The sequence below is a fragment of the Paramisgurnus dabryanus genome, chromosome 21 (assembly GCF_030506205.2).
Source record: "Paramisgurnus dabryanus chromosome 21, PD_genome_1.1, whole genome shotgun sequence".
Taxonomy (NCBI): domain Eukaryota; kingdom Metazoa; phylum Chordata; class Actinopteri; order Cypriniformes; family Cobitidae; genus Paramisgurnus; species Paramisgurnus dabryanus.
Genome location: NC_133357.1, coordinates 12,700,717 through 12,725,880, shown reverse-complemented (window position 1 = coordinate 12,725,880; position 25,164 = coordinate 12,700,717). Strand labels below are relative to the sequence as shown.

Below are 25,164 nucleotides of genomic sequence, written 5' to 3'. Positions count from 1 at the left end.
GGTCAATGGAGCCTGTCAAGTTTTATCCTTTCCTCTTTTCGAGTGGATATCATGAGTCAAGCTATGTTGGAGGAGGACTCATCGGACCGGACTCTTCCCAGTCTACTTCAGACTATTTATGGCTCCATGTCACAGTTACAGTTCAGCCATGACAGCACAAAGTGGAAACACAGTCAAGTGTCCGAGTATTTTTAGATGTGCAAACATCACCAATACAACAACTGCATGGCTCAAAAACTCTTCTCTCTGGACGTCTGTAAGTTACGATGACACTGACAACGGTGTCTGAAGAAATGAATAAACTGCATGGCCGGCAGACTGCTTTGTCTGCATGTAGACATTAATACTTTTATACTACTTGTTTTTGTTACTTGGTCTTTCCTGTACACTCTTGAAAATAAAGGTGCTTTAAATGTTCTTCACAGCGATGCCATAGAAGAATGATTTGTGGTTCCACAAAGAACCATTCAATCAGAGGATCAGTTATTTTAAGGTATTTTTGGGCATTTTACGTACAGGACTGAAAAGTACAGGGTGGAAAGAAAGGAAAGGGACTGGCGAAAAGGACACAGAGCCAGAACTTGAAGTTTGGTCAAGAAAGCGTGCCTGTGTGCTATGTGGGTGATTCTCGCGAAATTAGACTTATGAGGTGTCATGAAACATTTTGATAAAGTAAATGCAAAGCAAGAGTATCAAAATAAGAAGCATACAGTTACAAACATCTCTTCATGTACTATTTTGGACATAATTTTTGATTTTTTTTTCCTTCAATTTTAAGGGGAACATTTTCATTACTGCAACGTGTCCATGACTGGATTTGGGTTCTTTGACATGGAATTAAAAAATCTACAAAATAAAAAGCTTCAGTGCATGTTATACTATAAACATTTACAGTAAAGAAACATGTGGTATTTGGTGATCATTGGTAAATGTTGAGACAATAATAAGGAATATAAATGTGTCCAAGACCAATTTTCTCATCCTCCGCAACAATTTTCAATCATTGTTTAAGCCCTCAATGAACTAACATTTAAAAAAAAAATTAGTTGGAAGGGACATAATTGAAAGTGACACTCAAGATGGCTACCAGGTAAGCAGTTCATATTTTTTCTCAAATAAAAGTTACAATTTTGTTTGTCATAGTACCTAGACAACTTTTTAGTTCTCATTCCCAAAACATGAGCTTGTAAATGCATATATTTAATGTAATATTAAGTTTGCGGTAATGATAATTTTTGATAATGATAATCTAAAAAATGTAAATAATTCTATAGGAAATATTTTTTAAATCCTCTAAAAATAATGGTTATAGTAAGTTCAAACCTAAATCTTATATGTACAAAAAAAAATTGGCTTCAAGGGCTTTTAAAAAAAATCTGATGCTGCTGGAAAATCTGGATTTTTGTGAGATTCACCCATGTGTGTAGTGTTGGGGCACAGCCCACTACACCAGCATCTACGACAGTCAGGTTCTTTAAATAACTATTTATTTCTTGGCCTTTAATATTCAAAGCATTTTTGTTCACCACCTTTTGTGAAAAAGTTTTTTCGGATATTAAAGGTTCCATTTAGCCAAAAATGGTTCTTCTATATGGCATCATGAAGCACCATTATTTTAGTGCATTATAGTGCAGCTCATGTAGCTCGACCAGGGTCATGGCTTCAATTCCCAGGGAATGAACTTACTGCTAAAATGTAAAAATACTGCACCTCAAATCACTATCATGAAAGCATCTGCCAAACTCATAAATGTTAAACAGTAAATTTAATAATATGCAACTTTGTAAATGTTAAAGCAAACATATCCAGCCTGCAAAAACATTAACCAGATAATCAAGCACTAGCTAAACTAAATTAAATACAATTCGACTACCTTCAGTTTAAAAACATTTTACCATTACAGTTTCTTTGTGTCACAAACAAGCTACAGTGCAAAGGAAATTGGTCCCTGATATCAGATTTAAAGCACATTATAATCAGAGTACACAGAAAGGTATTAATTTACCCTGCTTTAAACAAGCACCAGCATCAATAATCTCAGATCTCGATTTCCTCCGGCGTGTTATTTTTCAGTAATTGGTTGACAAAACAGTACTGTCACGTGAAAATTCGGTTCACTGGGACGAGGCAAAACAATCCTAAACCCCTATGGACCTAAATGTGACGCAAACCGCGGCTGCTCGTCAACAAAAGAACAATGCCTTTACTACGGTAAAGCCTCACTCCCCTTATCCAGCGACACGCCAGTGTTAACTGAGCCTGACAGATGTGCATAACCTGATCTCTATTTCAACCAAACTCTTTTTTAACCCTTTTGTGGCCTATATGGATTTAGTTTACAGGAACTGAGAGCTCTTAAAATGCAATTTATTCATATGACTGTCAAAATTTGACTTTCGCTTAGAGTCAGGGCAATAAGGGGTAAACAGAATTTTTAAGAAAGAAACATCTGAAGACATCTTACTAGCATAAATTATTTATAGAGTTCAGTTTGTTCCTCTCAATTCTCAAACCTCATGAACCGTCTCGCCAACTAATTGTTAAATGATCACTGTTGTGTTTGTATCAGGAGGGGTGAGATGTAACCGTTAAATTGCATCATTTTGGTCTGGGCCAAATTATTTTTCACATGCTGTTTTCTACGTAACTGTGGAAGAAAACATTCAGATCAAAACCACAAAACTAACATCAGTGTCTCACTTAGTAGGATGGGTTTCAATCACTTCCTCTTTCACTTTTCGGTGCCCTCAAAGCAACACATGTCTCCACAGGCCACACTGTTTGTCAATTTCTACATAAATTTCTACCGAAACAGAGCATGTTTGTCTTGTTTTTCAGAAAGAAAAATATGCAAACATCCATTAAAATGCATTGAAGGAGCAAAATTGCATTAGAAATTGTATGGAGTTTTTAGATAATCTACTGTATATTAAACAAAGTTTCTTTTTGTTACCTTATTTAGTAAACATTGTTCTTGTTTTAAGCTTTCTCACACATATCTGTGAGGTCATGGGCAGGTGTGCAGGACACAGTCAACACAATGGATAAAAACACACTTCCAACTTGCACAATTTCTTTAAAGGGACACTCCACTTTTTTGAAAATATGGTCATTTTCCAGCTCCCCTAGAGTTAAACATTTGATTTTTACCATTGAGCTGATCTCCGGGTATGGCGCTACCACTTTTAGCATAGCTTAGCATAATCCATTGAATCGGATTAGACGATTAGCATCGCGCAAAAAAACAAACAAAGAGTTTTTCCTATTTAAAACTTGACTCTTCTGTAGTTACATCGTGTACTAAGGCCAACAGAAAATTAAAAGTTGTGATTTTCTAGGCAGATATGGCTAAGAACTATACTCTCTTTCTGGCATAATAATCAAGGACTTTGCTGCCGTAACATGGCTGCAGCAGGCGTTATGATGTAACTACAAAAGTGTAAAGTTTTAAATAGAAAAAAATAGCTTTGGTTATTTTTTTGCGCAATGCTAATGGTCAAATCAGATTCAATGGATTATGCTAAGCTATGCTAAAAGTGGTAGCGCCAGACCCGGAGATCAGCTGAATGAATTCCAAAAAAGGTAAAAATCAAATGTTTAACTCTAGGGGAGCTGAAAAATTTGCCTATTTTCAAAAAAAGTGGAGTGTCCCTTTAAATAACGTTGCCGTCCTTCTTCGGCGATTCAAAACATGGTATTTAATATCTTTTTGTAAACTATATACTGTATATACTATATACTGTAGTGGGCATAAGTCTTAAGGCACCATGTCACAATTTGATTTGTTGATTTTTGCAATAGTATAGTGACCATGTATAAATATTGCATATGCCTCTTTATTAGAATACAACAAAAAATACAAGAAATCTGTATGCAGTATTTAAATAAAAAGAAAATGATCTGCTTTTATTTATTTGTATTTAGCGTGATCTTCCCTAACACTTGAGCAATAGCAGGAGCGTGCAGGCTTTTCTGTTAAACCTAAAATAATTCAATCTTAATTCTAATCTGTTAATTTCAGCACTCCTTAAAAGATTTCAAGATGTGTTTAGTGCTAAATACTAACTTTACCCATTTTGTGTACTTATTTCTTGTATTTTCTGTTTATATTTTAATAAATAAACAAATATAGATGGTCATTAAAACTACAACAAAGCTGGTGGTAGCTATGCTTTTGCACAGTACTGTAAATCTAACAATACTTTGTCATGTTTAAACAATGATATTCCACATGGACAAAGAAAAATAAACTTTTTTTTAAAAAGTTTTGTTAACTTTATCCTGTTTTGAGAAAGTCTAGATATTTGAATCAGTAAACTAGATACTAGAAAATTTTTTTACTGTGTACTCTTGACCTCCTTTCCCAATGTGTCTGACATAACTGTTAATAAACATTGATCATAGCATCTGAATGGACTTTGACTCAAACAGGACAAGTATAGACGATAACTGACTTGCGATTACTCATTGGCTGAGTCAGAGTGTGGAGGAGACGTTAGCGCAGTTTCACAAGTGCACTATCAGCTCCATCAATGTGGCCCTGGCACGCGGTGTGACAAAAACAACACGTTTACAGAGTGATATACAAGTGGCCTGCAGCTGGTGCGCCTCACTTCACACGGCCAGACAGACGCGTTGCCACTGCACGCCGTCCTCAATAACCAGAGAAGAACCAAAGCACACCCATGCCCGAAACCCAAGATAGAACAGAAAGTGAACTTACCTGCCCACAGCCAGGAGCACTGCACACAAAAGGTTTGTCATCCCCCATTTTTGCAAAGATTTTGCAATGTAACTGTGGAAGAAAAGACGAGAACATTACTGCTGGCTTTCTAGACTCTCAACTTCTCCAGCAAGACAAAACAGAGATGACTCTGGTTGTATCCTCTCTCTCGGTGCAGGAAGCGCTGGGTGTTTAAAAATAACGCGAATAAACACGCCTGTTAGCACAGCAACTATAAGTTTCCCTGGTGATACTTCCTTCAAACTGAGGGCCGGTGCGGCGACCAATGACATGCAGTTTACAGAGGAGCGGCCATTCAGAATTAGCTTGAAGCAAAGCAATCCCTCTTTCCGGCCCCTCCTCTGTTTTTCATTGTAGTCCTCTTGACACCATCTCCAAAGCTCTTCCCAAACATCTCCACCAGTGCCACTCTACACCTCTGTCATACTCCGTTCCTTCACAGCCATTCTTTGAACACCTTCACCCGATTCTCGGGCTCGAATATCAGCAACCTACACTAGCGGACGCTCATCGCTTTTCACAGGAACTCAAGCCGTCTACACCAACATCAAAAGCTTGCGCTGGTACCATTTTAGACGCCAGGAACCATTTTAATGTGGAAATAAGATTGATTGAGATCCTCGTAACTATACTCGGTGTGAGTGTAATGAGAGTACGTGAAGAATGAACAGATTAATAATAGTCGTTCGGGATAAACGTTTCTGGAATGAGCTCCACTGATCCAGAGGAATGGCATGCGAGTGCATCGAATTGTTATGGACACTCCCTCTTTTCCGATTAGTTATTCCAGACGAACTGCCAGTATCTTCCACACAAACAAACACATGCTTGACATTACTTTCTAATCAGACTAAACAAAAGTTGCTCTGGATTCTGTTGGGTTTATGATCAGAACAGGGCTGAGTCGACTTATAATACTTCCAACATAAGTTATCTTTTATATTTGGAATAAAATCAAGAGATCTGATCTAACTTGATTTTTATGCATTTGCTATAAGTAAAGTCACCAAAACCTTCACCTTTTTATGCATTTTCCCATAAAGTAGTTATCTTGCATTTAGTGCTTTCATTGTATTTATTATGAAATTATTTATTTATTAAAAATAATTTATTAAAAAAATTATAAAAAGATTCATTTAAAAATAATGCATGCTTTTTTCACTAAATGTACACAAGGACGATATTTAACTTATTTATTTACAGGCACCTACATGAAAATAAAGTGAAGAAGAACTGAAGTATAGTAGTAAGTATTAAACACTAATGTTATTAATGTTATGCTAATATATTTTTTATTAGAGCTGTCAGTTTAAAGGGATGGTTCAATGGTATTTTATGCATTCTGACTTATTAACACAGTTACAGAGTTGTTTCCTCATGCTAAACATAGGCAAAGTGTCAAAAAAGCAGTTGGGCGTGTTACAGAGTATTTCTGTGCCGAATGCACTTTGCCAGGGTTCGTTCAAGTTTTTTTCGATTAAGGGTCCAGCTGACGTTTCAGGGGTTTCTATACGTATCACTCATTTTTATGGGCACTTCCCCTGAAAAACCCCGCCCACCCATCAATCAGCGGGAGACGTTAGACCTTACAAACATCACATCACAGGCGATTTCAAAACTCAGTAATGGCACGAAAGAAGAAGTGTTTTTTTGGATGTAAGGAGAAGAAAGCCAGCCTTATGGAAACAATAGATATAGTTTATTATCCGGGGTAGCGGAGTTTTGGGTGTGTGTTTGATGCGCTGGATTTCATTGAAAAGTCCCAACCGGGTCATGAGTTGCATGCGGTAAGTAAGACTTATGTCTTATGTTGGAAATAGGCGCATGCATATTATATAAATGACACGAACATGTAGCGAATCATAAGTTAAACAGTGTTGTATAGTGTTGGATGAATCGTACTCACTCCTCCCGCGGTAGTAACTCCTTCATTTTTTCGTACATAATTGGAAAGAATCGATAAAGCTAATCTTTCTTTTATAAATCTGATTAAACTAAAGACTGTTTGGAGATATAAAGGATGTAATACTACTCTAAAGGTATTCCAGATTAACATCAAAAGTGCAGAATCAGTGTGTGTTATGTGAGCTTTAATAATGCGTGCGTGCCCACCGCCAGAGTGTCGCCCGTCTCTTTCTTTAATTTCGTTTTTTTTCAACTTCTATGGCTGTGATCATGGCGAAAGTCGGGATAAATTAGAAATAATAACATAAAAAAAACTTGTTTAAGATTCGTTTTGTCGAAAAACTGTAAAACTGCATTTGGACTGACTTGCTGGCCGTCTCTTTCAATGAGGTTGTTAGAAAGCTGCTTCTAATTCTGGTTGCCCTAATAACAGTTATAAACAGACACTGCATCTGAAACTATCTACTTCCATACTATATAGCACTAGGTTGCCTGCACAGAGACTGCGAGTTGCCCACCGAAGCACACTCTACTAATAGCTTGGCTTTTTTATATTTTTATATTAGCTTGGCTTCTTTTATGTATGTCAACATTTTAAACAATGATACAACATATCAACAAGTAATCTAAAATAAAATGAACAAGTAAAACAAAAATGTTTTGAGTAGACTATATCAAAAAAAGTATCCTTTCAGATTGTTTTAGCCTTGCTTACAAAAAGGTTGGAGACCCCTGCTATACAGTAAGCAAAATAGTATGTCCGAATTCATAGTATCTGAAAAACAGTACTGTAGGTGAAATGTACCTGATGACCTACTACTTCCGGCAAGGTTCTGGAGTGTTCATCAATATATACTTTACTATCCTGTTAGTTATCCAACTGAAGAAAAAGGAGAGGCGTTGTTTAATAAAAAAAATGTATGAAAGCGGTAACGCATTTCTATTAAAATGCAAATGCATCTATTAAACATCTGTCCCTTGTGATTTAATGGCGCTTTTTTACATCACTCCAGTTAAAGCTTAACTTGTTGTTATGATGACGTATGTCATGTGATGCGTCAATATGGCGGATGTAGTATTTATTTATATTATCCATATTCATACTATATAATACCTATTGTTTTAAAGGTCAATGAGTAGGTACTTCATCTAATTCAGTATGGATTTACGACGTCATGGGATTATGGTCAATTATCTGGCATTATTGTCAATCACACTCAAAACAAAGTTGAAGGACAAAGAAAGCTATAGTAACACAGCCTTTCAGAAACTCAATATCCTTTCTACATGTTTTATTTTTAGTTGAGGTGGTCTTTAACTAGTTTGGCAGGGCATTACATTTGTCATCTGTGCACACAGCAGTTCAATCTACAGTGTTGGGAATTTTTGCAAAAGTAAAACGTTCATTAAATTTAAATGTAGAGGAGGAGGAGATGACAGCATTAAAGTTTCATCATCCCTCACCAGCTCACGATGACGTCTGGTATGTTACACAACTACTATACACACTAGAACAAAGCAAACATCTTTCTTTACTTTAACTACAGATATTTAAACAGATAAAGCTTACGGTTGTCATCTGGGAAAATTAAAAAGTTGTTTTAAGAGTCTGCAGCCTAAGGCTCTTGCATGTAATATACCAAAAGTTTTACTGTAAACAAGAGCAGTCATTCTCAAGATGGCGATGAAGAGTACCAGCATTAAAATCTAATGTCTGTAGCTCCCAATTTCAATTGTGTTCATGTGTCCCGTGACGCGCGGTTATGAGCTGAATTAGCGGCCCCTGCCAAGGCTCCTGCCCTGTTTTCCATAAAGAAAATAACTGCATCTTGTTTGCCCCTGAAAGGCCCTTTCCTCACGACAGAGATCAAAGTGATGTACAAGCTAAGCAGTTTGATTCCTTGCAGACCTCACACGCTCAACATGCAGGCCAACAGCTTGGTGCCAGAGTTTTCAGACTGGTTGCAAAACACACAGTCAGTTTGGTCAGAGAAATGCAAAGAGACCATATACAAATGAGTACCAGCACCAGCTCATTATACCCTTGGTGAAGTGCTCACTTCTCAGGAAGACGCAAACTAGGTAGAGTACTACAGATGTTTCCCAGCAAATATACATGCTGAGACAAAAATACAGCCGCAAAGGATTACTCACCAAAAGTCTGGGAAAAACAAAGACCGTTTGTGTTATTATTGCTATTGTCATTTTATTTTTAAATAAGTTAGTTTGCAATGTAAATTCTGAAGGTATGAATAAATTTCCAACAGAATTGTATTCTCTAAAAACATTTCCTTTTGCCATTTGTGTTTTATTAATTGCCTGCATTCTAATTCTATCCTAATAGGTAGCTAACTGCCATACATGACCTACCTGCTAGGCACATTTACCATCTTTGGCTGTAGCACTGAAGATTAACTAAACAGTGAGGTTTATCTATCATCACCAATTTCAACTGGTTTACAGCTGGAATTTGAAGTTCAACTGCTTTGGTTGACATGGAAAAAGCCCCAGGGTTCCTCACCTTTGCCCAATGAATTTCCAAGACTGTACTATTTACATTTCTATCTGCATTTAATCATTAAATGGTAACACTTTAAAATAAGGTTGCATTAGTAAACATTAGTAAATGCATTAACTAACACGAACAAAGAATGAACAATATAGTTATTTAGCATTTATTAATCCTTGTTAATGCTAGTTAATGCCAATATAGTTATTCATGTTAGTTCATGGTGCATTAACAAATGTTAACAGTTTAAACGTTTGATTTTAATAATTAGTAAATGCTAAAATTAATATGAACTAAGATTAATAAATGCTGTGGAAGTGTTGTTCACTGTTACTGTGCATTCACACCAGACACAAATGAAGCGAATAAAATCGTGCTATTCGTGGTAGTTGGACGCTTGAACATTTTAAGTTACTTCATTCTCACAGGAAATTTGCATTATTTGCACGTGAAATAAGCATCATTCGCACAAAAAAATAGCATCATTTGCGCTGAAAATTCGCGTCATTCGCGTGGGAAATTCAGACACGAATGTGCTCAATTTGCTTGCTTTAGCTAGCTTGTAGTCTCAATATGTAATGTATATACTGTATATAGCTCAAATTGAGTAAAGAGCTTTTTTAGTGCTGCCTCACAATTAGTTGTGTCTAATCGTTTGCAGAATAAAAGTTTTTGTTTACATTATTATTATACACAGTACACATACATATGTATATATAAATAGACACATACATGTATAATTTTAAGAAAAAAATATATTTATATAATAAATATTTATGTATAATATAATTATATATAAATATAAACATGTATAAATGTTTCTTAATTCTATACATGTATGTGTGTGTGTGTGTGTGTGTGTGTGTGTGTGTGTGTGTGTGTGTGTGTGTGTGTGTGTTATACATAATTATTATACACAGTACACCCACATATATATTATGTAAACAAAAACTTTTATTCTGCAAATGATTAGTCGCGACTAATCGTGAGGCAGCACTACTTTTTTGTTAACACTTTTCAGATTGTCCGACCTCCTTACTCACTTTCATCCAAGCAAGATCCTTTTTATTCCTGTTTCTATAATGAATTCACACCAAACGCAAAAGAGGCGGCAAGCGCAAAATATTTACATGTTAAGTCAATGCAAAGACGGGAATAGGCATCCTGCAGCACGCTAAGCACGAATGGCGCAATATTTGGCGGATATTCGCGCCGCATTAACCAGTCAGGAGCTTGCTCTAGCAGTGACGTGATTACAGGAAGAGTCGCAGAAGCCCCTCCCTTGACGTGAATTTCCTTGTTAATTTCACGTGCAAATGAAGCGGGTAACTTTAAATGTTTAAACAACGCACGAATAACGCGTTTTGCCGCCTCTACCGCGCCTGGTGTAAACGCACAGTAAAAGTACAAAGATGTGTCATTCAGGTCCGGCTGTCCACATACAGCGAAGATGATTTTGTCCTCCATTGTTGTTTCGTATTTATGCCTCAGCTCACTATGTCATTATTACGTCACTACAAGAGCAAGCTCCTGATTGGTTAATGCGGCGCAAATATCCGCCAAAGTTCAGATTTTGCGCAAATCGTGCCGCAGGATGTCTATTGCGTTTTGCCTTGACTTTACATGTAAAAACTTGCGCTTAACGTTTTATTCACGTCTGGTGTGAACGCACCATTAGTTTATATTAGCTTATGCATAAACCTTACACCAGGGGCGTCAGTTTGTGTTGAAAAGTGGTGGGGACAAAAAATCAGATGAAAAAACATTACAGCAGGACGGGAAAAATATTGAATAACGGCGCATCAAAAATGGGCATAGTGTAAGCCGGTCAGCAACACAAAAATACTCAGCATAAAGAAAAAATTTTCTTTGTATTTTTGCCTTGTTTTCAGTAAAAATATCTAAAAATTCTTAAATTAAGATGCTTTTTCTTGAAAAATAAGAAAATAAGTCTAGTTTTTAGACCAAAAGTATCAAATTTAAGTGATTTTGTGCATAAAAAAAGCAAAAAAATCTGCCAATGAGGTAAGCACAAAAATTTGAGAATTTTTCTTAAACACTAAATTCGGAAATTGGCAGATTTTTTGCTTGTTTAATGCACAAAATCACTTAAATTTGATACTTTTGGTCTAAAAACTAGATTTTTGCACATCAAGAAAAAGCATCTTAATTTAAGAATTTTTAGAGATTTTACTAAGAAATTTTTTCTTGAAAATCTGACTTTCTTCCTTAGTATTTTGTCTTGTTTTCAGTAGAAATATTTAAAAATTCTTAAATCAAGACGTATTTTCTTCATGAGCAAAATGACATAAGAAAATAAGTATAGTTTTTAAACAAAAAATATACAATTTAAGTGAATTTGTGCTTAAAACAAGCAAAAATATCTGCCAATGGGGTGAGAAAATTTTGCTTACATTAAGTGTTTAAGAAAAAAGAAATCTTATTTTTAGATTTTTTTCTCACCCCATTGGCAGATATTTTGCTTGTTTTAAGCACAAATTCACTTAAATTGTATATTTTTTTGTTTAAAAACTATACTTATTTTCTTATGTCATTTTGCTCATCAAGAAAAAGCATCTTGATTTAAGAATTTTTAGATATTTTTACTGAAAACAAGACAAAAATACTAAGTAAGAAAGTCATTTTTGCAGTGTAAGTCGCAAGGGTATTGTTTGATTTTTCAGAAAATTTTAACCAAATGCTTTCAAAAAGTGGTGGGGACGAAATCAGCCATTTCAAAAAGTGGTGGGGACATGTCCCCAGCGTCCCCAGTGTAAATGACACCTATGCCTTACACAACCTTATTGTAAAGTGTTACCCATTAGCAGATGCATTTATCCAAAATGGTCCATGGTAACCCTGTGCAATACATGTATCCCAGTTCATCTGAATAAATTGGCTAAAGTGGTCGGACGAGTCGACAGACAGCATCCTGCTGTTAACTTGGATTTCTCCTACTCAGCAGGTGGACGGTGTCGCGATGGCCATCTATAATCAGCCTCAGGCGTACACTGTTTGATGCTGTCTGCTAGGAAACTGACAAAACAAACTGTATTAATAGCTTCAGCCAGAGCCAAGAATGAGGAATCTAGAGCATGAGCTTCCAGAGAGTAAGGAAGACCCCTCATATACAGACTGGCAGAAAGGGAGGTAGGAATTAGAGAATGGAACAAATGCCTCTGAGGGGTATTTGATAACCCACAGGTAAAGGTTAAAGGTTCTGTGTCTCAAACATGTAGGGGCCAAGCAATCTAGGGTGTAGGGCGTGCACTGTGACCAAACTGGATTTATGTAACCTTCATGAACCTGAGCTTCGGAAAAGGGAACAAATGAAACTTTATATCTATGTCTACAGGACTGCAGTGTGCCCGTCGCTAAATCCATGTTGAGGAAATACTCAATGCAATCCCCCAGGCTTATATTCTGGTATAAACAATGTGGTCCAGAAGTCTGCTCTCTGTGAAAGAGACAATTCTCTTGGATCATTATGTTCTACAATGTTAGACACAAGCCAAGGAACAAATAAATGCCACACAATCTGCACACCTGCATATAAAAAAATCTGATCCTGCTGTAGTATTACAAACAATGCAAACAATGGCGGCTTGTGTATATACATTACATGCACTGTAACATTTCAGTCTTGCAAGAGTTGTTCATTCAGTTCAGTTGGACATCTGGGCATATTCTGCGGTTTTTCTAAATAATTATTACAATGAAATAATGTAATGTAATAAACACATGAATCGAAAGAAATTTTTCATTCATAATATCCACCCCTGCACTGTCCATACATTATTATTCTCCAGAGATCCCTCAGTACACGACTGCGCCACACCTTTTCGAGCAAACAAATATTGCATAATTTCTGAAAAGCCCAGGTGTGCAGAATTAACTATTATCATGTCTACTGTGTAGATACAACAGTCTGCTGTACGCTATTGTTGCATCTGATCAACCATCTTTGCATGCTGTCAACTACAATATCCTCCATACAACTGTTGCCAGAACAACTTTTGTAATCATAAAACAATCCTTCATTCCCAGTTATGACTTTCAATTATTGAGCATAAATCAACAAATGACGCAGCACGCTGAAACAGCACATTTAAACATGTGAAAGACCTCGAACTGGCATAAAAAGTAAGTGCAAATGAATGCAACAATCTGAGAAACCCTGCAATTGTGGAGCCGTGAGCTACAGCAGATCCCTCACGGCAGAGATGTAAGCAATAAGCAACGTTTCAAGCTGTAAAGCAATTACTGTAACAGCTGTGAAAACGCTCAGTAGTGCACATGCAAATATGTCTACTGAGAGGATGATGTATTATATGGGGACATCCAATCATTTCAAAGTGTACCATTATTGGAATTCAACAAATGCCATGTCAAGATGACACATATCTACAATTACAGGCCCTCAAACTTACAGGTGGTGTTTATATGTAGTGAAATGAGACATTCACACGCGCAGATGAAATGAAGTTGATTGTTTTAAGATGTTTTGGGGAGTGTCTTTTTGCATTGTGTGCAATGATTTAAAGGACTTTTTCTCGTATTATTATCTTGGTTTGTATTGTAAAGATCTTGCCCAAATATAAACTATCATGGGATAACAGGACTGATTAATAGCAGGTGCCTGTATATTTTTTAAACAAACAAGAAATAAGTGTGGAATTTTAAAGACAAGCTAACATTGTGCTGATGTGGGATATTAACTAACAAATGGGTTATTTCTTCATGGCAAAATCTTTGAGGGATACATCTGCCCTATAAAATAGATTTTATTACAACATTTTCTTTGAAACGCTGTGAATTTAAAAATGTGTATACATCACAGGTAAAAATATGAGGGGCAGTTTTACTGTAAAAGTTTAACTTTATTTAAACCCATAACAATTAAATGTACATCTAGAAGTAAATAAAACTACAAGTACATAAGTACTTCTGTAGGAAACGTACTTATTGTAACTTTAATAAGGAGTGTCGCAGGTTTCGATTTGAAAATAGTTTTCCGACACTTTATTATTTAATCTCAACCTTGTGTGTTGATTTGCCGCAACACAAAAAATACATTGTGAGTTTCCTCGCCGAAAATAAACAGCGCTAACTATTTAGCAAACCTATGCTAACTTGATGTCTTGCGAACATGCCAACTTTAAAACCAGCCTTTTCCCGCATGTGCCCGCCCTAACGTAAATGTGATTGGTCGCTTGTACGTCAATCAAGAACATCTAACGACTGTTTCGCTCCCATAAACGTCAATCATAATTATTTGTCGCGTCTCATTGGCGGAGGAAATCCCACTCAAAAAAATGGAATTCACGGTCTTCCAGCTTACAGGCCGCTCATACTCCCCCCGCTAAAAAATGTATGCACACTTTTTAGTACTTTTAAACAAAAATAAACTAACCGACGATGCGGCTGTGATGTTTGATATACTACTTTACATCCGCAAAGAACCTTATTTATTGTCGGAAGAACCCATTCTTATGCTTATACAAATTACCGAGTAATAAATGACGGCGTCATCATAACTCTCTTGCTTAGATTTTGTGCTCTCGCTTGTCAAGAGCTCCACCGTAAACGAGCAACACAGCCTGTAAGCGCAGACTTCGTTAGCAGCCCATTGCCTGTTTGACAGCCTACCAGTCGCCTCATGTAAGTTACTTTCGATCACAAAACGCTTTCAAACCGTGTTAAATAAAACTTTAACATTGTTTCACCTAAAGGCAATCATCGATAGCAGATTTTTGACATAAGAAGAGTGTTTACAAACTTACCACAGCGCCCCTCTATCCCACTTTCTATCGCTCTCTCTCCTCTCTTGGAATCTGACACGCCTCTCCGCGTGAAACATCGCGAGATGTTGACGTCACATGAAACCCCTCACCTGGGGTGTGTACTGAAGAAGGTATAAAATTCAATCAAGGAATTCAAGGACATTTAGCCTTTAAGCAGTGAGAAACGATCGCTTGTTGTAATTTCTCAACATTCTTAAAAAAGCCATACAATAAATCTTCTATTATAAAGACATGATTTTAAATTGAATTTCCAAAATCACGTACATGTGAAAAAATGTGGTAGAATTCCTGAAATGACAAAAAATTATTATCTTGTATTTACTAGCTGTCTTCCTAACTTACATTTCTTAATATTTCTTTTTTGTATTTGCCATGCCAAAAAATAAAGCAATCATTCACATTATGCATCAAGGCCCCAAGTACATTGCTGCATATTTACTTTTTTTCCCTAGGTTTGCTGGCTTTCACTACAAGGGATTTAGTCATCTTTTTACAATATATTTGTACATATATATTATGTATATAGTGCCTTATTTATATGTACTAAGGCAGTAATATGCAGATAGTTTGAAAGGGCCTTTATTCAGTCCTAACTTAGCTTCCTTCCTGACTGATTTACATTCATTTAAAGAGGACATCCTGTCCTTGAACAGGAGTTTAAAGGGGACATTTCACAATACTTTTTAAAGAAGTCAAATAAATATTTTGTGTCCCAGGGTACATATGTGAAGTTTTAGCTTAAAATACCAAAAAGATAATTTATTATAACATGTTAAAATTGCCACTTTGTAGGTGTGAGCAAAAATGTGCCATTTTGGGTGTCCTTTTAAATGCAAATCAGATGATCTCTGCACTAAATGTCAGTGGCATGGTTGGATAGTGCAGATTAAGGGGCGGCATTATCCTCTTCTGACATCACAAGGGGAACCACATTTTTTCCATGCATGCAGAGACTGCAGTTACTGTGTTATTCTTTTTCATATTTTCTATGTTGATAGAAGCACTGGGGAACCAATTATAGCCCTTAAACATGAAAAAAGTCACATTTTCATGATATGTCCCCTTTAAATAATGAATAGTGGAAAACACAACTCACCGAAGTAAAACTGTACAATAATTCCCATTAATTAATTTCCTATTCAGAGAAAAAATCAGCCCGGGCTAAATAACATAGAAATTAATTGTTTTTGCATTCAATAATCAATAAAATATTGCATTAGTGACTACAGTCTTGTGAGGTTTGTTAAATTAGGCTAATAATAAGTGATGCATATAATAATTAGGGATGCGCCGATACCACTTTTTTGGAATACGAGTACGAGTACGAGTACTTGCATTTCAGTACTTGCCGATACCGATACCGAGTACTTAATAAAAAACATGATTTAAATTTACAGGTAACAGCTTTAGTCATATAATTTAACAAAAAAACAAGGGACTAGTTTTCCAGTTTGTTGTAAACTCTGCCTCTTTGGACAACACAAGAGGCATTAACCCCTTACACGCCACTCAAACATAGACATTTCTCAGACCGTGGTATCGATCCCTGGTATCGGGGTGACTTTTAACGAGTACGAGTACTTTAGAAAATGTGGTATCGAGGCCGATACCCGATACCAGTATCGGTATCGCTGCATCTCTAATAATAATGATAAGGTTTATTATTGTGGTATGCAATGCGATTTTTCATGACTTCCTAAAAGGCAGCGATAACAAATATAAACATGCAAATCGCTAAATGGACAACATCTTTATGAATACTTTCATAAGTAGTCAAATTATGTAGTATTCCTGCGCCCTCTACTGGTTCATGATTGAATTAAACTGCCATATCTCACGTCATGAGTTTAACTGTTGGGCAAATATGTATTAATAACAAGATTCATTTGGTCTGAGGAAATAATTGCAGCAAATACACGTGAACAATGCCAGGTGGCTTTTACTTGTTAGTCTGCATGCACAAAACTAGTTCCGTAAGCACTACATAGTTCAATATAACAGAAATAAAAACAGGCCTGCAAACTCTCTTGGGTTTCACAAGATGTGACAAGTATTAAGACATCCTGTTGATGGTCTGCTAAAATGTAAAAAGACAATGCTAACATGACAAACCACATGTTAAAGACTTTGTCAAGCTAAAACAATCTCGATCTCAATGTTGACACAAAAAATCCTGGTATATTTATTCCATTTCTCTCTCAAACCTAAAACCACAACTCATTTAATGCAGTCATCAGCACCAAAATTAAAGATATATAATACACTCCAACAAACTAAATCAGGTAGTAAACAGTAGTGTTCATGAAAACTACTCATGATACACTAGTTTATGAAAGTGACATGTGAACAGTAATAGACACTGGTAGTAATAGGCATTTATAGTTGCTTTGTGCACTTACCACAAATTTGTGACTTTGTGAGTTTTCCAAGCTTTCCAGAAAGGAAATCTGATGACTGGAAAACTTTATAAAATTATATCATATAGAGATTTAACATAAGTTATTTATTTGACTTTAAAACTTAACATATTTAAAAAATAATAATAATAATCAAATCATACTGCAAACATAAAAACTTATATTTCTTTTTAAGTTTAAAAAAAAAATGTCATGTAGTATAACTTAAGTGCAATGTTAATCTTTAAAAGTTGTTTTTATATGATTTACTGGTAGATAGATAATATTTCAAAAAGGTTTTGTTTTTGCAAGGATTTCATTTTTACCTATATTGATTTGATATCAATTTTAAACAACATTGGTTTAGCAGATGCATTACTGACATTCCAGTCCTGTTACTGTACCTAAATCAAAATTATATTTTTTGTCAAAGCTAAATTGGCTCAATGACAACGACAAAGAAAATGGCCAACTTATTCACTCACTGTATATAGACATACACATTTCAGATTGCAGTCTGATTACAATCACATGTTCACATACACAGATAACATCTACCTCCCCCATGTCCAGTCTTCTCCCTCCTCCCTCAGTCTCTGAGGAGCACATATTCTTTCACTGATTCTGGTAGGGGGAGTTGTTTCACCGCAGATGGGAGGAATTGCACTCCAAGGCTATTACGCACAGCGCACCGCGCCAATGCTCGTAACGAAGGTGGCTGAGCCACCAGGCTAGTGAGTCGAGCCAGTAACTGGGGATCTTTACTGAGCTCACGTGGTAAAGAGCCGTCTGCCCTGCGTATCTCAAACCTCCCGGCGGCACGGCATAGCAGCTCAAGACACTCTTCCTCCTGCTCCGTTCCCAAGCCACGAGCCAACAGAGCCACCAGCCGTGATATCGGCGTCTGGCCCTTTAAGTTGATGACATGGACTTGAGCTCCGTACTCCAGCAACACACGCACACTCTCCAGGTTGCCCTTCATGGCCGCCCAACTGAGGGGCGTGTCGTTATTATAATCACGGACATTGGGGCAGGCGCCGCTCTCCAACAGTGCACGTACACACTCTGGGTTATCTTTGAAGGCGGCCCAGTGCAGTGGGGTATCCTTGTTGCCATCCAGTGCATTAGGTTGGGCCCCGTATTCTAGTAAGAGCTCCACACAACCCTCATCCTTCTCTGCTGCATAATGCAAGGCGGTGCGGTTATAACCATCCAAAGCGTTTACCTGTGTGCGCAAGAAATGTCATACAAAGACCCAGTTAGGTCATCATTTCTATTTTAAATCTTCTTTACATCATTTATAACCACACGTTTATTACAAACCATGAGTAAGCCATGAGCTATTTCATGCATTCTGATTTATTAACCGTTTAACCTCCAAAGACCCGAGTTTTGGTTTGTCTTTTTTTCAGATTTCTACCAGATATTTTGGTAGACCTGTTGTTTTACATGATTGCAGAGAATTGTTACACTGTAAAAAAATCCGTAGAAATTGCAGCTGGGTTGCCGGTAATTTACCGTACATTTAAATTTATGTTATTTACTGGCAAAATTTTGTTCAAAGTTGAATGAACATTTAACATTTACAAGTCTTTGTCTTTACAGAGTAAAACAAAAAAAACAGCATCAAGCAAAACATTCTGGGAAATAAAATCTGAAGCAAAAAAACTGAAAAAGGTTGATGATGATTTCTGGTTCCCAGAATGCTTTGCATGAGACTGTTATTGTATAGTTTTTTTCTGTAAAGATAAAGACTTGTTAATATTTAAAATTTATTTAACTTTGAACAAACTCTTGCCAGTAAATATCAAATTTAAATCTACGGTAAATTACCGGCAACCCAGCTGCAATAACATTGTAATTTCTACTGATTTTTTTACAGTGTAGTTACTGGGTTGATCTTTTTCAAATTTTCTAGGTTGATAGAAGCACTGGGGACCCAATTAAAGCACTTAAACATAGAAAAAGTCAGATTTTTATGATACGTCCCCTTTAAGAGCTGGATTCCTCAAGCTAAACATAGGTAAGGCGTCAAAAAAAGTTGGACTTTGGAGTAGTTCTGTGACGAATGCACTTCGTCAGGGTTCGTACAAGTTTTATGAAAGATTAATACCGTAAAACTTAAAATAATATCCGAGTCCCAAATAGACGCCTGTCTCTTTTAGACGCCTGGTGTGACTGTTTTTTCGGGTTGTATTTAATCTTCTAAAACCCGTCAGATCGTCTGTTTAAGCCAGTTCTATGGTGCAGATTGCACACGCTAAAGTTTTGATTACCGGTAGATGTCAGGTGACAGACGCAGTCGTTCCGTTACTCATCACTATGACAACACAACAAGGTCCGTCGTCAGGTTTGAAGTGATGATGACAGTAGCGAAGTGGCAATCGGGAGAGTCTGGACTTTTTCTGGTGGGCCGGTAGTGTTTTGTGGTCTGATAATAGACGGGCTTTCAGTCTTATGTCATCCACGCACTCCCACCACACATTGTATTTCTCACGCGGAAACACTATTTATGATATTTAATAAGCTGCAGCGCCCAAAATGTATCTGGCCACTGCTCTCTCTATCAAGCCCGTCCCCCCTGGAGTTCTAGTCGAGCGAGCCAATCCAAAAAAAAAGAAAGAGGCTACACAATAGCCAATCAGAAAATAGCACTGTTGTATCTGGGTAAGATTTCACGCAACAACCAATAAAAAAGCATATCCTCGCTGCTTTATTTATGCTGCCAATAATTTAAGAGTATTATTATTACACAAACTAATTTGTTAAAAACATTCAAATTATAAATAAAATGTAATATGTGGTAACCTCCTGCTGTCATGCTGGAACAATTACAAATAAAAGCCTATCTCTTTTAGACGCCTGGTGTGACGATAGGTTTGGGAAAATAAAAGCCTGGGCTATTATTTGAAGTTTTACGGTACGTAACAATCTTGCTTTATTTCTTTTATGGGTAATTTCAGTGCAGTGGAATTCCTTATATGGACACTTTAACCGGAATAGTGCACGCACACACAAACCCAAGAGCTGACATGAAATCAATGCTTGTTCAGTTTCCCAAAAAACCCAGCCTTAAGGAAACAATGTAGTTTGTTTATCCCGGGTAGCAGCGGAGCGGTGCGTGTGTTTAACGCTGTATTTTGTTAAAATAGGGCGGTCCCAACCAGTGTTGGGGAAAGTTACTTTTAAAAGTAATGCATTACAATATTAAAGGTGACATAGAATGATTGAACGGAGTATTTATCCTTGTTCTGTGATGTGAAATGTAGACAAAAAATGTTTTGTTTGGGTCTGTAATGCCTAAGACGCTTCCTAAAAACCTCTCTCAGATAGCTCTATTAACTCTTTCACCGCCAGCGTTTTTAAAAAAAGTTGCCAGCCAGCGCCAGCGGTTTTCATGATTTTCACCAAAGTTTAATGCCTTCCAGAAAATGTTCTTCTGTAAATATATAAACATACAATATACCAAATGAAAGAACAGACCCTCTGCTTTCAAACAAAAAAAACAGTTTCATCCTACCTTCAGTAGTTCTTTTGCAATCAGCTTTTGAATATGGGTAGGTTTTTGCAAAAACACCATATTTTGAGCAAAGAGATAATTCCATTTTTATGACGGACTTTAAAGCAACACCAAAGAGTTTTTTTTACCTTAAAATAACGTTTCCAAAAAAGTTTCAGTGGTTCATCCACTCAAAACAGGGTGAATGGCACTTTCACATTCGCTTTGCAGCCCTCTATCGGCCAAAACCGCACTAAAGAAGTTTCCAACCGTCGGGTAGTGGTCCTGTAGTTCGATTGAAAACTACAAAAACTTGCTTTACGGCAGACCTACAATCCAATCAGAGCCAGCTATGCTGCAGTATTTACAACAGTGCTAATGAACAATTACGCTTCTAACCTGTAGAGGGAGCAAAGAGCAATAACTCTTTAGTGTTGCTTTAAATAGAGATCCCATTCAGAGCGATCTTTAAAACAGACACGGACATGCAGTAGCTTGCCATAGGGCAATACTTCCGGTTTTAAAAAGTTGCGGAAGGGCGCCACCTGGTGGATAATAGCGGTATTGCGGAAAGACGGAAAATCTCGTCATTGGCGGGGAAAGAGTTAAGGTTGGGGATTTTAAACAAGTGGTTTTGCACCTATTTGGCTCCCCCTAATGCCTCAACTTGCAATCTTATTACTGATTGGCTGACTTTGCTGCCACTCAAAAAATGTAGCCAATTATTTTAAAGTGGAGGGGCAGTTAGATGCCTGTGATGTCATAAGCATCAGTTTTTCAGATTGGGCCGTTTTCTGGCTGACATTTCTAAAAGAGGAATTTCTATGAGACTGAGATGTTAAGCTTGTTTAGCACTTTTTGTATGTTTGTGAATGTCTTTGTTGAATAATGGTAGTCTACCCACAAGGTAAAAATGGTTTTTCATTCTCTGTCCCCTTTAAGTTACTCCCCAAAAAAGTAACTAATTGCATTACTTAGTTACTTTTCATGGAAAGTAATACTTACATTACTTTAAAGTTACTTTTGCATTACTTTTTCCTTACTTGGCTAAGGCTTGATCTCATTCAGGTCTTGCAGAAGTTCTGCATTTAGAAATTGCATATTTCCATTGCAAAATGTCAAGCTCTGGCCTGCAAACTTCGTTACTGACTGTTCCGTTCATACGCACAGGCATAAAGTGCAGTATTCTACGTGACTACATTCAGTTTAATTCAGAACATAAATTTACTTTTATCAAATTGATTAAACTGAAAAGTAACTTGCATTACTTTTTTATAAAAGAAACTCAAATATTAATGTGTACATTTATAAAGTAATGCGTTACTTTACTTCAGAAAAGTTATATTATTACGTAATGCATGTTACTTGTAATGCATGTTACCCCAACACTGGTCCAAACTTGAGCCATAGACGGTAAGTAAAACTGCATCAAATGTCTGTGTTTTGTTGGTGATCGGCGCTTAAGTGCATATTATAATGTAAACAACATGAATATGTAGTGAATCATAAGATAGTGGGATAATGTTTTGTGCGTGTTGCTTGCTTGTGACTCGCTCAACACGTGGGAAAAAAATAGATACAAGCTCATTAAAAATATATGAAATGTTATTAACATATAATATATTTTTATGAGCTTGTATATGAGCTTGTTATGACTATATCTTGCACATTGTACCTCTGCGCCTTTCTCCAGCAAAAGCTCCACACAATCAGCATCTGCCACCATACAGGCACAGTGCAGGGGCTTCAATGTACCATGCATCCTGTTCACATCCGCCCCCTGTAAAAAGAGACATATTATCAAAACAACAACTTGTTGACAATCTAAGAGACATAACAATTTATGTAAGCCACAGCAGCCCAACTCACCCTACGTATAAGATCTTCCACATTATCATGTGGAAAAGAACGAATAGCTGCTATAGTCCGAATGAGTCTTTCCGACAGTGAGTATTTGCTTTGAATACTCTGCATGATGTACCACATAGTAGAGCTCATGTGGAACTAAAGGACATTTCACCCAGACCGGGTGATGCCACACCGAAATGAGATGGCTGTGAAATTGGACACAAAATAACTCATTAATAAATCTATTAATAAAAATAGCACATACAAAAATCCAATTGTTTAAAATGGGCGTGTGCTCTATCTGACGTGTGTATGTTCTCGTGTCATTATTGTCGCTGTATTGTTTAGAGAAGCTAGCAGGGCAAGATTAAGTATTATTTAATTCAAAAATACAAAGATTTATATCAAAGAACAAAGTGGTTAAGTCTAGCTAGAAATAACAAGCTTTAGCAATCAATGACAATGCTTATATTTATAACATATAGTTATTTCCCTGTTTGATACGCTCGATCAAGCATGTTAAACGCCGATTAAAACATGTAAGTTATGCAATATGTTAATACACATGACGCAATACACCATAAACGCTGTTTACTGTTCGCCACCTCTTGTTATATCCTGTCAACAAAAGGTCGTATCATGACAGGTCAGTAATCCAAAACATAGCTTAAACAAGAATACAGAGTCTTATATATGATAGTTTCACAGATGTTGTAAGTGAAAACAAATGACCGGTTGTAAATAAATGGTTTTCAGAAAAAGACTGCGTTGCATTTTTATTTATCGCATACGGTTGTATATGCCCTACCGGAGTGAATTAGCTGCTAGCTAACACGAAATATATTAGCTTACATGAAATGACATTTCCTTACCTCTCGATCTTCTTAAACACAAGTGCATGGAAAAACAAAAACCAATATGTAAAATATATGATTATAATGATTACGTTTTGAATCAGTACCTCCACAAAGTGAAAACAGCTGCTGCCTGTAGCTAACGCGCGAGTCTGCTCATAAACACGGTGACGTCATGAGAGGAAGTGATCTATGACAAACGACAACGAGGACATACTTGTTTCAAAATTACCTTTACCGTTTGTTTTATCGACGAAATATATTTGTCACTCGGCTGGAATAGAAATGCTGCTATAATTAGATTCCTCTTCTGTATGTGTGAGAGACCATGCTTGACATACCATTCTGTTCTTGCCAAATATAGACATGATTGGCCCTATGCTGAGGACCCCTAAGTAAATGTCACTGCAAACCACACCACACTGTATTTTGGTGTTTTCTGTATCCTGTTACAGTCCACTTTAAAATAAGCAATAATTGGTGCTCTGCAAAGCGAGACGCTCACAACAAGAAGTTAATGTAAATTGCATTTTTAAAGCTTATATGAGATTTTTTCACTTAAAGGGATAGTTCACCAAAATATGAAAATTCTGTCATCATTTACTCACTCTCATGTTGACACAAACCTGTAAAAATTTCTTTGTTCTGAAGAACCCACTCACCTTTAAAGTAGGAAAAAAGAATACTTTGGAAGTCAAAGGAGCTCCTGATTGGTTTAGTTACAAACTTTTCTAAAATATCTTTGTGTTCACCCGAACAAAGAAATTTATACAGGTTTGTAACAATACAAGAGTAAGTAAATGATGACAGAATTTCCATTTTTGGGTGAACTATCCCTTTAACACTGTGCAGCTATGGGGCTCATACAGATGGAGTGAGGCACCTAAAAGGCTCTCCTGATTTTGCCAAGTGGTTTATGTCCTCAGGGCAACATTATGTTGACCCTGGAACAACATTTCAATCAACCAATCAGATTTCAGAAATAAGTTTGTTTTCAGTTTAAGCTTACAACTAGGATTAGCTGTTTCTAGACCATTGTTTTTCACTTATCATGTCCCTCTGATTTAGGGTATGGTTATGGTTAGGGTTGGGGTGGGTTTAGGTTTTATTTAGAAAAATGTTGTCCTTGGGTCAACACAATATGTTGCCCTGAGGACATCTCTCACTTGGCAAAAATCAGCATTTTAACTAGGAGACCCTTGTGGTAAATAATTACTTAGTCACCATGAAACAGAAGTAACATTTGTATTTTTTCCCTGTGGTATATCCGAGTAAAACTGGCTTCTGAAATGAAATAAGGCAAGGCTGGATTTGAATTCGTCCATCGAGAACTGGATGGTTTAAAGTCGAGTCGTGCTGCTAATCACTGCTATTTTTTTCAGGGACTCCACCCACCTGCCATACCGTATGAACGGAAGTAAAGAGAGATCGTTTTGAGGAGGGGGATTTGCTTTTTATTAAAGATTATTAGGGCATATGATTTTTTTACAAAATAATTAAGTTCACATATAAGCCATTTGTAAAAAATACCAAAATATTCTAAATGTTTTCAAGCTGGGGGGCCTGAGATTGTGCCAGTGTGCCCCAATGTAGACATAAAAAATA

The 25,164-nt window shown here is 36.7% G+C and overlaps 2 protein-coding genes across 5 annotated transcripts in view; both read right to left on the bottom strand.

Annotated features, from left to right (window-relative positions):
• The window catches only part of atf7a (activating transcription factor 7a), a 29,988-nt gene extending 14,963 nt beyond the window's left edge, over positions 1-15,025 (bottom strand). Inside the window, exons 1-2 of one of the 2 annotated variants that reach the window (XM_065285660.2) lie at positions 14,942-15,025; positions 4,724-4,795 (exon numbers count right to left, since the gene is read on the bottom strand). In XM_065285660.2, the coding sequence (XP_065141732.1) occupies positions 4,724-4,771 (48 nt within the window). In that variant the 5' untranslated portion in view covers positions 4,772-4,795; positions 14,942-15,025. Of the gene's footprint in view, positions 1-4,723; positions 4,817-14,941 lie in introns of those variants that run through there. The other variant, XM_065285659.2, reaches the window with a different exon arrangement.
• A 1,852-nt stretch (positions 15,026-16,877) lies between these two features.
• asb8 (ankyrin repeat and SOCS box containing 8) lies at positions 16,878-23,826 on the bottom strand. Of its 3 annotated transcripts, none has more exons than XM_065285657.2 (4): positions 23,667-23,826; positions 22,727-22,911; positions 22,533-22,637; positions 16,878-18,583 (listed from the first exon to the last, which is right to left on the bottom strand). In XM_065285657.2, the coding sequence occupies exons 2-4, from the start codon at positions 22,853-22,855 to the stop codon at positions 17,948-17,950; spliced, it is 870 nt and encodes a 289-aa protein (XP_065141729.1). In that variant the 5' UTR covers positions 22,856-22,911; positions 23,667-23,826; the 3' UTR covers positions 16,878-17,947. The 3 variants fall into 3 exon arrangements, with proteins under 3 accessions (XP_065141729.1, XP_065141730.1, XP_065141728.1); XM_065285658.2 differs by having other exon boundaries at positions 23,652-23,811; XM_065285656.2 differs by having other exon boundaries at positions 23,578-23,809.
• Between the last annotated feature and the right edge of the window lie 1,338 nt (positions 23,827-25,164).